The sequence below is a fragment of the Etheostoma cragini genome, chromosome 6 (genome assembly GCF_013103735.1).
Source record: "Etheostoma cragini isolate CJK2018 chromosome 6, CSU_Ecrag_1.0, whole genome shotgun sequence".
In the NCBI taxonomy this organism is placed as follows: domain Eukaryota; kingdom Metazoa; phylum Chordata; class Actinopteri; order Perciformes; family Percidae; genus Etheostoma; species Etheostoma cragini.
The window spans coordinates 46,557-62,322 of record NC_048412.1 but is presented as its reverse complement, the minus strand read 5'-3'; the positions used below and the strand labels follow the sequence as shown (position 1 = coordinate 62,322).

Below are 15,766 nucleotides of genomic sequence, written 5' to 3'. Positions count from 1 at the left end.
GGAAACGACATGAAGCCGCTAGTAGCCCGAACCGTTGAAAAGTGAGAATAGTGCAGAAAGTGGATAATCTGTCGGTGTTCGGCTAGATTTGTTTTAAATGTCCCGTTTGTTCTGGAAACACACTCTGCACTCTTGTTTGCTAAAAACGCAGTCATAAGTGATGATTCTCTCCAACCAAGCAGTAGTCTGCAGGTTTCCACGTCACCTTTTGTGCTCGCCTCGGCTCGCTTGGAACCTCGACTGAGGTAGTACAAAAAAAAGTACCTGGTAGCAGGTCCCAGGGACTTTTTTTCCTAATGGAAAACCAAAAAAAGCAAGTAGAGCCAATGCGAGTCGAGTAGATACCACGCAGTGGAAAACCGCCATAACTAAGGATCTTCCTCTTTAAATAAAAGGTCAATTTCTGTATAGATCCTTTCCAAATGGTGTCAGAAACTTAAAATAACAATTTGACACCATCAGTGGCAAAAACAGAACTTGTAGTAGACGAAATTGACGATACACATTTGCCCTATATGATTACATTAGAGCCTGGTTGGAAAGCTGCAGGTCACAGTGTTCTCGCTCAGTACTGGACCAACTCCAAAGATTGTTATTCTTATCAGTCACTTATATAAAAAAAACCTAGGAAAATATTTAAAATTAAAACAACACTTTGTAGCTTTTGCTGCATAACCGTGACCTCTGCTTACCGTGGTAAATACAAGATGATTTAGTTGTGTCATTGTTGGAGCAGGAAAGGTACGTAGCTGCACGGCTTGAACCCACTTTCAACCTCATCTGGGTTGATCCTTAAGAAGAATCTTAAAAGAAAAACAGGTTTAAAATTGTCATTATCAAGGGCAGTAATCTTCAAATACAGCCGTTTTATGTACACACACAAACACAAACACACACACACACACACACACACACACACACACACACGTATATATGTATGTATGTGTTTGTGGTTCCTGTTTAAAGAAAGTGGGACATGCAAACCTATAGTTTGCCATGTGCTGATGTTTTTCACATGTCTACAGAATATTCCTAATTCTGGAGTACACAGGTTGCAAAACGTACACTTGTACATACTTTTTGTTGTATAATGATAGATTGTTGAAAGGGATCATGTGCTCCTGTGGGTCAAGGGGTCAGACCTTCTTCCAGCTTTCTTCTTCTTCCCATCTCTCTCAGTTGTTCTACTCACTGGTTGTTGTTCTACATATGAAATGATGAAAATGTATATTTTAAAGTGAATGCATGGAGTCATAAACACAATTACAACACGATAAAAAAAACGCATGGCATGCATTAGTATGTGTATAACAAGTATAATGTAGGTAACTCTTATATTGTTAGAACAACACAGAATGTTAAGTGATGTATTAAAAGTTAATCACTATGCCATTATAAAGTGTCCTTAAATAACTTTTTGAACAATCCGTCAAATTTAAGTTTAAGCGGCTAGGAAAATTCATTTTTAAATTTTACTTTTCTTTTCCCCCATAAACCATGGTAGCTATAGACTCAACTCCTAACACCATATTCTTTGAGTTACACACTCTTTAGCTTAGGTTTCAAACACTAAAAAGGATGAACTACATGAAATATCACATTACAGAAAGCAATAACACTACTGCAGAGTGAAGCACTGAGGCAAATCTTTGCTGGACATCACGATGGTTGAAAGTGGCCAAACCCTGAAGCCAAGGCAAAAACTGCTCTCCATAAATGCTGGAGGCCCCAAAACTAGAGCTAAACGTGGTAACCATTGAATTAAATTTAGCACACGTCTATTTTAGCTAATAAAAACTACAAAGATTATTTTTTCTTTTCCATCCACCACATTAACGTTTTTGTTGTGTGTTTAAAAAAAAAATGACAAAGCCTAATGTTAACATTACATCCTATTAAAACTGGATAGGCAAATGTACAGGTAACGGTTTAATGTTAACTTTACGTCCACCAATATAACCGCGCAGCCTATATTACAATATAGCTGTAATGAGTTTTGCTTAATAATTCTAATCACTGAAAAACCAACCACCTAACCTAACGTTAGCCAAAATGCAGCAACAGCTAGCTCAAAAGCTAGCAGCAACCAACCTTAAACTTCCAGAATATGGTTACATTGTATTTCAGGCAATGGTCTGACAAGTAAAAAAATATGTCCTGAACAGCGCATGTTAAACGAGTTGTGTTAGCTTTACCGAACGTCATAATTACAGCTAGCTAAACCACGGGCAAACTGTTAAGCTCCAACTTCCTTCGGGGGGAAGCTAGTTAACAGCTGGCTCTAGCCTAGATATGACACAGGTTGGTAACCTAACGTCGCCGCTAGCGAAGGTTTATCAGAGCTTTTAATGTCACAGAATTAGCAAAAATTAATCTTACCTTAACGCTTCTCCAGCTCTCTCTGGGTAGTGTGTGTGACCGGACTCTGGTGCGCACGGACCAAAGCGGTCCTCCTTTGATGTCTCGAGCTGCTACTTCTTTCAATACCTTTGAAGTGTCTACCCGCTATTCTTTTCAAGTTGTGAGTTCAGAAGGCAAATATGGCGGTCAAGCATTTATATCCGTAATACCTTTCTTGTTTTTCCCTTAAACTCTCAATAAGTTAATTACAATGCTGAAACGAATGTCACAATTTTAAATGACCTTCACTGCTAAAAGCTAAATAAACGTGATATAACATGAACTAACAGTTTTATTTAAGTCTGTCTTATTCACCTACAGTAGCACTACTGTTGTTTTACAGCTGACTACCGCAAATTCAAAAAATACAGTAAATCACGGTAAATTAAATGTTACTACCCATAATGCAATGTATATTCCAGTAATTAAAAAAATAATAAAACTCTTCAACACTTCATCCCTGGGTGCAAGATGAGACTGAGACACCACAATATTGAAAAAAGGGCAACCGGAACGATTGGTTCATTTACATTTTTTAGCATACTTATATTTAAACAGTTGCACATTTAGTTTTTCCAATCTTGTATATACTTAAATATTTGTTCCTACATTCTTATATTTTATTGTTATATTTTGTTATTATAATTTTTATTATTTCATGTATATTGTATGTATGTATATTTTGTGTGCTGCTGTAACAGTGTAATTTCCCATTTTTTTGGGATCAATAAATATCTATCTATCTATCTATCTATCTATCTTAACCAGAAAAGAAAATTATGGTATTTTACTGGGCATTTTGTGGTAAGTAACTGTAGAAATACAGTAGAGTCTAACAGTGTACCGCAAATTCAAAATATACAATAAATAACTGTAAATGAAATGTTAATACCCATAATGCAATGTTTATTACAGTAATTAACCGGAAAAGAAAATTATGGTATTTTACTGGGTATTTTGTGGTAAGCAACCGTAGAAATTACAGCAAAGTCTAACAGTGTGTGGTTGAAAACTATTTTTTCCATAATGAATAATACATACATACATACATGCATAATGTATTCATTAACTAACCAACATTGTTCTGCTTCAAGCCAGAGCAAGAATTCTGCACACTCCAAGCGTTTCCATTAGAGATTGGAGTGTTTTCAGTGTGAAGCCAACCTGATGGAAATGTTTCTGTCTTCTGCAGGTATGCCCCCTTTTTTCTCTTTTATGCCGCTATGTAAGTTCTGTGATGTGGAGCCTTCCTCCTGCAATGGTACGGGAACCTGCATTTCTAACTGCTCCATCACATCCACCTGTGTGGACATCATTGAGGTCTGTGTCTCTATCTGGTAGGTACCTAAGAGCACAGAGATACCTTTGGCTCTTACATTTCATTTACTAGATACATATAGATAGCTTTAATGTATACAGTTTTAATCATTACATCTCTGTCTGTCTGTCTGTCTCTTAGGAGGAAGAATCAGACCGCTTTCTCCATTGAAACTCTATGTCATGACCCGTCCAAGCCTCTTTATGGAGTTCTGCTTGATGACTACAACAGCTCCACCTGTGTAATGAAGGAGAAGAACACAACGAGTGGGATAGCTCACTTCTGCTCCTGTACTGATGAGGAATGTAACGACAACCTCTTATTCCCTACCAGTGAGTACACTGTATACGTAGGGTTACTCCCATAGAATTATCTCTGCAGTTCCCCTCATCTCTCTAAGCATTTTAGCATCTTTCTGCTCATTTTGCTTTTACCGAAGTGTTCTGGGAAAGTCTCACTGCTCTCATCAGTATCCAACAAGCTTAGTAACTTCCTAAAACGCTGGCAACTGTATGTTTTGTTAAAAGTGAGACAAACAGGAAGCAATACCATCTTTGTTGAGGACTATTTTCACAGTGGTGGATGAATCCACATGTGGTGCTGTTGTATTAGTGTCAGCAGGATTGTGTATGGTTGTGTGCATGTGTGTGTTTATGAAGGAAGCTGGTTTTGCCCATTTTGTGAGATCTGTTAAGAATAAGAATGATATAAAGTATGACAGCCTCTTCCTTTGAAGACATGTTTGTCTATGTACCTCTGCTCTAAACATATTTGATCGCTTAGATCGTTGTGTGCAAAGGTACATTGTCATTTTAGTGCAGTGGGGTTTATACATGTCGCTGCTGATTGGGTAGCACCTCTTACCCACCAGATGACAGAAAACAAACTTCAAAGCCACATCAGTCAACATCAATTTGCACATGGTTGCAAACATGTCGTTTGGATACTGTAGCAAAATGGAGCCCACTGTCTTCAGATGGTACGTTCCCCGGTTCATCTGGAGACAGCTGGACAGGGTTAGGATTAGGGAACGATACATCTCCAACCCTTCCTCAGCTGGAAATGAGTAACCGGGTGCCTTTCTTTGCCCCTCCACTTCTTCTGTGTAACAGGTTTTCTAATGCTGCAGCTTTCTATAATGCAGGAGTAAGTTGTTATTCCTCTCTTTGCTGTCATCTTCTCACCCCCTTCCCCTTCCACCTTCTTCTTTGATTTTCTCTCCAACCACCAACAAAGAAACTCAGTGTGTTTTGGCACATAAAAATGTGTGTTTCAGAATTTATTGGTTTTAAGGACGTATTGTGGTTGCTACTGTGTTGTGGAATGACTGGATATAGCACCGTCATCACAAACAGGAAGGTGGAAACGTGGTCTTTGCATCACATGTAAACATCAGTCGGGGATTCCTCAGTGTGGTCTCTGACATGCAGCTGGGTGTAGACTGCATTGTGATTGGCGGAAGTCCCTTACTACTCAGAAAAACATGTGTGTGTGTGTGTGTGTCTGTCTGTGTGTGTGTGTCTAGAAAGCTCAGACATATGGTTTCCTGTCTGTGTTTAACTCAAATCAGCTCCAGCCCATAAAGAACAACCCAGAGACACAGAGCAGCGCTGTAAGGAATGACAGTGAGTCAGACTCAGTCTGCTGCTACGAGCCAGGTCATGTGTTCTCTTCTTCTGTACCACATTCATTAAACAAGTTTGGATTGCTCTTTTTCCACCTCACTGACTAAACAGTAACTTTTATCTGGTGAATACTGCATAAAGCCTCCAATGCAGTCAAGACTGACAATCCTTCACCTGAATGAGCGCTTTTACACCTGCTGAAATGTCCAGATAAGACCCTTTAACCTGAAGTCACTTCCATTGCTCTGCTGTTGATTTCTTATTCAGAACACACACTTTAAATGTTCTGAATCGCATAAATTGCAAATAAATACTTTTTTCTCAATTGTAGTTCATTTTTATACTGATTACCTACGTACATACATAACCCTAACCCATTTTAGAAACATCGACCAATATAATTTTTCAGTAGAACACCCCTAACTATGACCTTTGTGGTAAAACATTTATTGCCATTCTACAACACATGGTTACACATCCAGATGCAGTTCTAGTAAATGTTATGCTACTGTAGAAAGGCTAGTGGTTCTAATGGAGTGGGGAGGATGAGACAGCAGACTGGCACTTAAAAGTACAAAAGTATTAGCATCACAATATACTACTTAAAGTAAAAGTGCTCATTATGCAACATGAAAATACAGGTTAAATGTTGAAAAGGTTTTCAAGCTTTTGTCACTTAGCAGACAAGATAAAAGTTCTGATTGGCCATCAAAATGCCTCAGAAATGGAATGCTACAGTAGTGATTGGACAATCCAAAAAGGTTGATGCCAGCCTGGGTCGGGTAGAAGGATGGATGGATAGATAGATAGATAGATAGATAGATAGATAGATAGATAGATAGATAGATGTTATTGATCCCAAGAAAAATGGGAAATTCCTGTGTTACAGCAGCAAAATCAGTCACAAAGCACAAAATATAAATGGTATACTAGGAAAAATATACATACATACATTACACATGAAATAATAATATGATCTCTTAGCAAAGACAGATAATCGCAGTGGTGATTCACGTGATTGACCTGGTTAATAGTACCAGCAGTGATTGTTGTGTGATGGTCAGGTATGACAGTGGTGGGAAAAATTGAACATGAGTAGCTTTATAAAGGCAGATGTCATGTCAGGGCTTTTGTATTGCATTGCATTTGATTGTACAGGAGTAAATTTAATTTACAGAATTCATTTTTTTGCATTACAGAGAGCATGCATGTTACTTTCTACTCAGCTTACATCTAATAAAAGGGACACTGAGTGTATGGTGGATAACTATGTGGCCCAGGCCTTGTTCCAGACCCCCGAATCACAACCCACATCTGGAATTTCTTCAGAGATTCAGATAGGTCTGGTGTTGGTCACATTGTTGACTGTAAAGCAGTCAACCAATAAGAGCTTTAGGTTGGATCATTTGTCTAGCATCCTGCATACCCATAAACATGAAAAATATTGGCAGAAAATCTGAAACAGAAAAGATAAACAAGAAAGGAGGCATATAATGCGGCTAGTCAGCTGATAAAGCATTCAGAACTTCCTTTTTTTGATTCCTACAGTGTCCAACACGCATGACACAACGCCATGCAGCATCATTATAGTAGGATGACATAAAGTAACAGGCAAGCTCGGGAGCAGAAACCCTAATAAGAAATCTGGGTTGTTCAGTAGCTCCATCACAACAGTAGTTTGTGTAAAACACACACATACACACACACACACACACACACACACACACACACACACACACACACACACACACACACACACACACAGAGCCTTGAGGGTCAGGGTTGTGGTTCCTTCCTCCCATTGAGAACATATGAAGCAGGAAGTCCCTATTTGTTTATTGGGCCACTGCCATGGCTAATTCCTCCACGAATGCCTTACATTGTTCTTCCTTGGTATTGCATACTTATGATGTGCCTGTTATAGGGGCGTGCATGTGGTTTATTGCTTGAGAGTCAAACTCATGGATTCTCATGCATCTGTTTGAGTGAGAGTTTGTGCACTCAGACATTTGCTACAAATGTCATAGTGAGGGAGTTGACATTTTGACTTCCCAGCTGCAAACACTAACAGGGCTGGTTGGTTTAATGGGGAGCTGTTAGAGGTTTATGAGATAGGGAGACACGTGCTGTGTTGTCACTGCCCACGTGATAAAATAGTAGATCAGAGCTTTTGTTTATCTTTGTCTCAAAGTGCAATGCACAGGTGTGTCTGGATGCTCTCATGCAGCTGTCAGTAAAAAAGCTGTCATAAACCAACAGTACACTACCTGGACAGCAACAAGAAGCACAGAGACAAAGTCGGTAATTGGGATGCAACCATCATAGATACATTTTTTATATATATATATATATAATACATGTACACAACTGATCATGAGGTTCTGTATCTGCTATGGCCAGAACATGTGAGTGGAGTGGATCTCTTTGCTCACCTAGTAGTTCATTCCCTCCTCTCTGTGTTAATGCATTCTCATGAATTTGGATCCTTTCCTGGTACAGTCTACCTTTTTGCACAGATGTCCCTGATCTCCTCCTCACTTTCTGGGTTATTGTGATACATTCCTCATAATGATTGAAATCTTCCACAGGCCATGAAGTTGGGATTTTTAAAGTTGTGGGTGTTTCTATTTTGATGATAAAGAAGAACAAGCAATAAAATAAAAAAGGAAAAATAATAAGAATTACTTCTTTATGCACCCAACCAGAGGAAGAGGGAAAAAAGTTTGGATATTGAGCGATAAAGGAAAAAGTGTCTCTGTGCATGTTCAAACATCTGTATTTTTGTATTCTTATTTTTTATAGTTCCTTCTTAACTGTGGAATCTTGGCTTCCTTTCAGTGCGTACACCAGTCTTTCAGTCACACCGCAGTCTGCTGTATAGATAATTGACTCAAGTATTAACTGATGAGAAGGAGGGAAACAAGAAGGCCAGGCGAGGCACTCAGATGGGGCGAGGAAGTAGATAGAACAAGCTTTGTCAGGCAGTTTGGGTTGTAAAGGCAGCACACTTACCGTAACAAGGAAATAGTGAATGGAATCATCAAGGACTCCACTCACCCTGGATACAGACTGTTTGCCCACCCCTCCTCTGGCAGGAGGTACCGCAGTCTGAGAGCAAGGACCGCAAGGTTCAACAACAGCTTCTTCCCCACGGCTGTCAGACTGTTGATCAACAAAACCCTAAAACAGTCCTATCAATAGGCAAGGCAAGGCAGCTTTATTTGTATAGCACATTTCAGCAACAGGGCAATTTAAAGTGCTTTACACAAAATCAGTTGAACAGATAAAACACAAGTACAAACAGTTACAAATTATAAGCATATAAAACACATAAAAACAAAATAGACACATAAAACACAAGAATTAAAGTTACAGTGCAGCATAAGAAATTTAAAGATAAAACATATGAATGGACAGGTTAAAACAAAATAGAAACATTAGGACACATAAAACACAAGAATAAAAGTTGCAGTGCAGCATAAGAAATTTAATTGTTTCAGAACACATCCACTGTTCCCCGCTTGAGGAAATTATGTCACTCAGTTCTGTCTCTGACAGAAGGAAAATATCAATGATATTTTTACTTTTAGCTTTTATCTGGCCCCTGGCAGCAGATTTTTCATGCACTTTTCCAACAGTGTACCAACAGTAAATATAACTATTTATGTACAAAATAATCTGTTTGAATGCACCTCATTCTCTACCACACTATTTCACTTTAAATTCGGATATGTATATTTTATACTCTTTCCAACTCTATGTATCTAGTATCTAAATATTTTTATTTTTTTCAGTTTTTTTTTAGACACTATATTTATATTTATATTAATCACTCTACATGCACTGCAAACCCAAATATGCTTTTAAGCATTTATTTCTTTTAATTCATACAAATAATAACTCAAAGGTGTTTTTAATTGTTTCTGTGCTGCATTCTTTTAAGCTGCGGACTAGGCACGTAATTTCGTTCTACAGTGTACTGTGCTGTGACAACAAAGAAATCTTAAATCTTGAATCACCCTCCGAACCCCACCATAAAATGGTGCCTGCCTGTATAAAGGAAGGTCATTTATATACATTTTTGCAAGGGAAAAATGGTAAAGAATTAACAGAGCTGTCAACCATCTGCTGCTGCGTATCTATAGCTTTGATAGTGGAGGGTAGTGATTTCCAGTTTTGTATTGCTGTAACAGTAAACCATAATTGAAATGTGCATTTCCTGAATGGGATTAGAAGCTCACCTGGTGTGGTGCTTCTGCTGATGTGACTGCTGTTGTTATGTTGGATTTTGAATGAGTTTGAGTAGGAGGGGGGGTTATGGAGACTGTTGTAAACCAGGCCCATTTACACAGCTTTGTCTGCTATACAATGGACCAAAGTAGACCCCTTTTTATTGTGCTAAAGGTACAATAAATTGTGCAAATTATCATTTATCAGTTATTATTAAATATTATTACATCAGGAAGTAACCACAATGGCTTGTTTGAGCAAGTCAACATGAATATTTAAATCATCATTATGTAACCAGGTTCTGTTCAGCCTCCAACATTACCTGAAAAAAAAAATATCCTCAACGTCTGAGATTACTACTTAAATGTTTTTAGCAATGTCCTTGTTCGAGGGATAAAGATGAAATAGATATCAAATGCACTGACACTTAATAACTAATTAGTCTTTGGCTGTAGATGAGTATTGACTTCAATTAGAAATCATGGAGGGTCTGAAATTGTCATCGTAGGTGCATGTCCACTGTGAGAGACATAAGCTTAAAAAAAAAAAGAAATCCAGAAATCACAATGCATGATTTTTTAACTATTTATGTGTATAATACAGCTGCAAATAAGTATTTGAACACCTAAAAAAATTAATGTTAACATTTGGTACGGTAGCCTTTGTTTGCTGTTCCATAGGTCAAACGTTTCCTGTAGTTCTTCACCAGATTTGACACCCTGCAGAAGGGATTTTGGTCCACTCCTCCACTAGATAAGTCAGGTTTCTGGGCTGTCGCTGAGAAACACGGAGTTTGAGCTCCCTCCAAAGATTCTCTATTGGGTGTAGGTCTGGAGACTGGCTAGGCCACGCCAGAACCTTGATATGCTTGATATGATATCGCCCTGTCCCATGTGCAGAAACTCCCCCCCCCCCCCCCCCCCTCCCAAAGCATGATATTACCACCCCCATGCTTCACAGTGGGGATGGTGGTCTTGGGATGGTCCTTATCATTCTTCCTCCTCCAAACACGGTTAGTGGAATTGTGACCAAAAAGTTCTATTTTGGTCTCATCTGACCACATGACATCCTCCCATGACTCCTCTGGATCATCCAAATGGTCGTTGGCAAACTTAAGAAGGGCCTTGACATGTGCTGGTTTAAGCAGGGGAACCTTCCGGGCCATGCATGATTTCAAACTATGATGTCTTAGTGTACTACCAACAGTAACCTTGGAAACGGTGGTCCCAGCTCTTTTCAGGACATTGACCAGTTCCTCCCGTGTAGTTCTGGGCTGATTTCTCACCTTTCTTAGGATCATTGAGACCCCACGAGGTGAGATCTTGCATGGAGCCTCAGTCTGAGGGAGATGGACAGTCATGTTTAGCTTCTTCCATTTTCTAATGATTGCTCCAACAGTGGACCTTTTTTTACCAAGCTGCTTGGCAATTTCCCCGTAGCCCTTTCCAGCCTTGTGGAGGTGTACAATTTAGTCTCTAGTGTCTTTGGACAGCTCTTTGGCCTTGGCCATGTTAGTAGTTGGATTCCTACTGATTGCATCGGATGGACCGGTGTCTTTATGCAGGTAACGACCTCAAACAGGTGCATCTAATTTGGGATAATAAATGGAGTGGAGGTGGACATTTTGAAGGCAGACTAACAGATCTTTGAGGGGCAGAATTCTAGCTGATAGACAGGTGTTCAAATACTTATTTGCAGCTATATCAAACAAATAAATAGTTAAAAAATCGTGCATTGTGATTTCTGGATTTTGTTTTTAGAATATGTCTCTCACAGTTGACATGCACCTACGATGACAATTTCAGACCCTCCATGATTTCTAAGTGGGAGAACATGCAAAATAGCAGGGTGTTCAAATACTTATTTTCCTCACTGTATGTTCTGGCCAGAAGAAGAAAAAAAACTACCTGTTTAAGTTTTGCTGCGGCAACAGTTCCTTCAGTTTAGTTGTGCACAACCAAGTACCTGTTTGAGCTCAGTTAAAACAAATTTGTATCTGACAAATTATCCTCCAACGCCACAGGTGGGAAAGACCTCATTGATGAGATAGTAGAAATGGAATTCCAAACTCAGGCCTGAAGTTCAGAGTCCAGCCTGCCATCCACCACGCCCTCTCCCGCTGTGGCCGCCGGAGTGGAAACACACCGCTCCTCCGCCACAACCACGCTGTCTTGCTCACAGTCCGCCACACAGTCCCTCAGTACAGCTATGTTAAAGATGCCACCATCAAAAGAAAGAACAAAATACTTCACTGTTCAGGATATTAGTCTCTTTTTCTTTCAGAGCTACACACGTTCGCTGTTTCTCTCTCCGCAACAGGTTCCGAAATGAACACCAGCGCTGCGCAGAGGCCACCTAGTGGGCATTACCCCAAAATGTTTACCACTGCTGAAAAGTGTAGAGAATTAAAATTACTCAATTAACACAAAATGGCGTAATCGGAACTATTGGTGTCTGATTAATAAGGTGAACATAGGAAACTCATACTTTGTGTTGTGACAATTATTGATCACATTATCACATCATCCCTACTTAAGTGTTAAAGAAAACCATCAGCTTTAGGGTGGGTTACATTTGCAATTTTTCTGTAGCAGAATACACACTGGCGCAGTGAAGTGTGTTTCAACCTCCTCTGTTTTTAAAATTGCTTTCATCTATTCACCCATCACCTGTTTCCAACATGAAATCATGTCTAGCTCTGTCATTTTCGGAGAAAAAGGTTATTATTATTATTTATTGAGTTTTGGAATATCACAGCCAACATTGCAGTCTGCATTGCCATTAACGTCTTGACCTATATCCCAAAGTGATGACAGTTTTAAAAAAAAATGGCTAAAAGAAATCAACTTAAAGAAAAATAAACAACGATAACAGAAACAAACTGAAAGAATTCAAATAAATACATAAAAACACATGGATCCAATGGACAGTTTTACTATAAGCACAACATTCTCATCTGGTAGCAATTTATTGCACATATTTCCCCCATTTAGTCACATATTTGTCTGCCTCATCATTGATGTTGAAAGAATTTTTTTCATATAAAGCCACTTTTGCCAACTCCATGCTCCACTTCAGGAAAAAGGGCTCACCCGGATTCTTCCAGTTTGTCATTATTTGTTTTCCAACCATTACACCGGTCTGAACAAAATCCGCTGCTCCACAGTTCAATGTCATTTGTGGATTATTCAAAACATAAAGCCTTGGACAGAACTCCAAACCAGTCCGGGTAATGTTTTCAATGCGATAAAGAATCTTTAGCCAGTAGTTCTGAATCATATGACATTCACAGATCAGATGAAGAAGAGTCCCTTCTGAGCTGCAGCACTTCCAGCAGTCTGCATTGTCCCTCAGCTTCCGCCTAAACAGCCGGGTCGGAGTCCAATAAAAACGATTAAGAATCTTACACTGGATTAATTTAATTTTAATGTCTCTTGAGACCCTCTTAATGTTTTTAAAAATAAGATTCCACTCTTTATATGTGACATCAATGTTCAAGTCTGCCAACCAAGCTAACATTGTTACATAAGATATGGTAAGTGTCTGTTGAGACAACATGGAATAAAAGATTGCAGCCTCGTGCCCCAAGTTTTTATAATCTGAGAGAGAAGGTTTGATTGCTGAGGCTCTATTACTTCCCCTATGACAGTAACTAACATATGACTCATTAATAAATACTTCCAAAAATCATTTCTGGGCTGATCTTATTCACCAGCCAACCTTTCAAATGACGTTATATTAACCCTCTCATATAGGTTTCCTATTGCAATAATTCCCTTTTTCACCTAGTCTTCCCATAGGAAGGAATGTTTATTAATTCGTAACTTTGTTTGCATCAAGTTTGGTATGATAGGGTGGGATTTTAATTCTGAGGGTATATTGCTAGACAACGCATTTAAAGGGGAGTGGGGAGAACAATCTCCGTTTAATCTCCAACCAGGGAGGGGCGCTCTCAGGTGGCAGTGTCCACTGAGCTATATGTCTCAGGCAAAAGGCATAATGGTACAGGGCTAATTTTGGGAGACCCATGCAACCCTTATTGATTGGCACCTGGAGCCTCTCTAACTTTATCCTTGCACGTTTACCATTACAGAAGAACTTTTTGCAAATTTGGTCAAACCTTTTAAAGTACTTTTGGGGTATTGCAACATGAAGATATTGAAGCACATGGTTCAATCTCGGAATAAAGTTCATCTTCAGGATGTTGACCTTTCCCCACAATGACAGGAACAATAGCGACCATCTATGTGTATCTAATGAAATTCTTTAAAAAAGTTGGTCCAAATTATTTTCGATTATTCTATTAAGTTGGTAAAGGAAGAGAAAGCCAACATATTTTATGCCTTCACTTGGCCGTTGAAAGAACCCTGCCTGAAATAAAGTTTTTGGGCAGTATAACGTCAGTGGAAGGGCCCCCGACTTAGACCAGTTAACTTTGTACCCTGATATCTTGGAGAACGACTCAATAACGTCCAGTTATGCTGGGACAGATCTGGCTGGGTCCGCATACAGCAGAAGCTTATGTGTAGATTCATTGATTTTGACTGGCTACATTTTCTGATTCTTGCTAATAGCTGTCACAAGAGGCTCCAGAGCTAGACAGAAAACCCCTGGCGATAATGCCGAGCCCTGCAGGGTGCTTCTACCAAGTGTGAAATAAGAGGAGATCAGTCCATTTGTTCTCACTGCAGCCTGCGGGTCTTTTTACAGAATATCTGCCCATCTGAGAAATCTTTGGCCAAATCCAAAGGTTTCAAGCGTATGAAGCATATACCTCCATTCCAGCCTATCAAACGCTTTCTCAGCGTCAAGTGAGATAGCTGCTGTTCGATCGTTGGAGTTCCACACCAAGCCCACTTGGTCAGGATGGATAAGTGACCCAAGGGTTTTATCCAATCTATTTGCAAATATTTTAGATAAGAGTCTACAATCAACAGATATTAAGCTTATTGGACGATAGCTTTTACAATCAGTCGGGTCCTTTCCTTTTTTAAGTATGAGTGTGATAATTGCTTGGTTTAAGGAGGGAGGTAATTTGCCAGATTCAGATGCTTCTGAAAGCATATTCTCAAATAATGGTAATAGGTCTTCTGCATAACACTTAAAGAATTCTGCTGTAAATCCGTCTTGGCCTAGAGATTTACCCGATGGGAGGGCCTTAATTGCATCTAATATCTCCTGTGAACTTATAGGTAAATCTAAGTCCTCCTGTTGTGAGACACTCAGTTTAGGGAGGTTTCATTTGTTAAGAAAGGATACTCTCTCTATGTCTGTTGCAGTGTTTTCAGATTTATTTCCCTAGATTTAGTTGCCAGTCTCCCATCCCCAGTCATCACAGTGGCTACCAAAGCTCTTTTTGCTTAATGTACCTAGCCAAAACTTTCCCTGCCTCATCCCCTGATTCAAAAAAAGTCTGCCTGGCCCTGAACAAAAGATATTCTGTTTTTTCGGATATTATAACATTATATATTTATATTTAAGGTGGTTCAATTCTTTTAAAATATATTCAGATATATTCCTTTTTAATTTAGCTTCAGTGTTCTTTATTCTCTTTTCTAGATCAGTGAGTTTAGAAGCATTGGCCTTCTTCTTATAAGAAGAATGTTAAACTATAAATCCCCTCAAAAAGACCTTCATGGCCTCCCAGGCCACTGTGGCAAGGAGCTCTGGGGACATTGGTCTCTAAGTATAGCCTGATCTAGGCTCGAAGCTCTTCCTTAAATCCCACATCTTGTAATAATGTTAAAACGCCACATTTTTTATCTTTCCGTTTCCTGATATGGAGTCATTTGTAGTCTGACCATTGAATGGTCTGTCAACAGAATACTATCATTTAAACAGGACAGTGTGGTATGGAGCAGAGAGCTAGAAATAAGAAAAAAAATCTATTCTTGAATAAACTTTGTTGGCTCCGGAGTAGAAAGTGTGATCTATGTCCGTTGGGTGGTTCAGCCTCCACACATCAGTTAGACTTATAGATTAACACATTCTCTTAACAAGCAAAACAGATTCTGGTATTCTTCCTAATGTTGGTTTACTTCTATCAAGGACTTGATCTAGGACAATATTGAAGTCTCCTCCAAGAATTATGGGACACTGTCCAATATCATGCATCTTACTTTCTAAGTCTATAAAAAAGTTAGGGTGCTCAACATTAGGCGCATATATAGTGGCAACAATCACAGTGTCCTTA

The 15,766-nt window shown here is 39.1% G+C and overlaps 1 protein-coding gene across 1 annotated transcript in view; it reads left to right on the top strand.

Moving 5' to 3' along the window:
- Nucleotides 1-15,766, top strand: part of LOC117946465 (TGF-beta receptor type-2-like) — a 56,758-nt gene that overhangs the window by 12,513 nt on the left and 28,479 nt on the right. Inside the window, exons 2-3 of the mRNA XM_034874631.1 lie at nucleotides 3,593-3,737; nucleotides 3,860-4,050. Coding sequence (XP_034730522.1) covers nucleotides 3,593-3,737; nucleotides 3,860-4,050 — 336 coding nt within the window. The remainder of the gene's footprint in view (nucleotides 1-3,592; nucleotides 3,738-3,859; nucleotides 4,051-15,766) is intronic.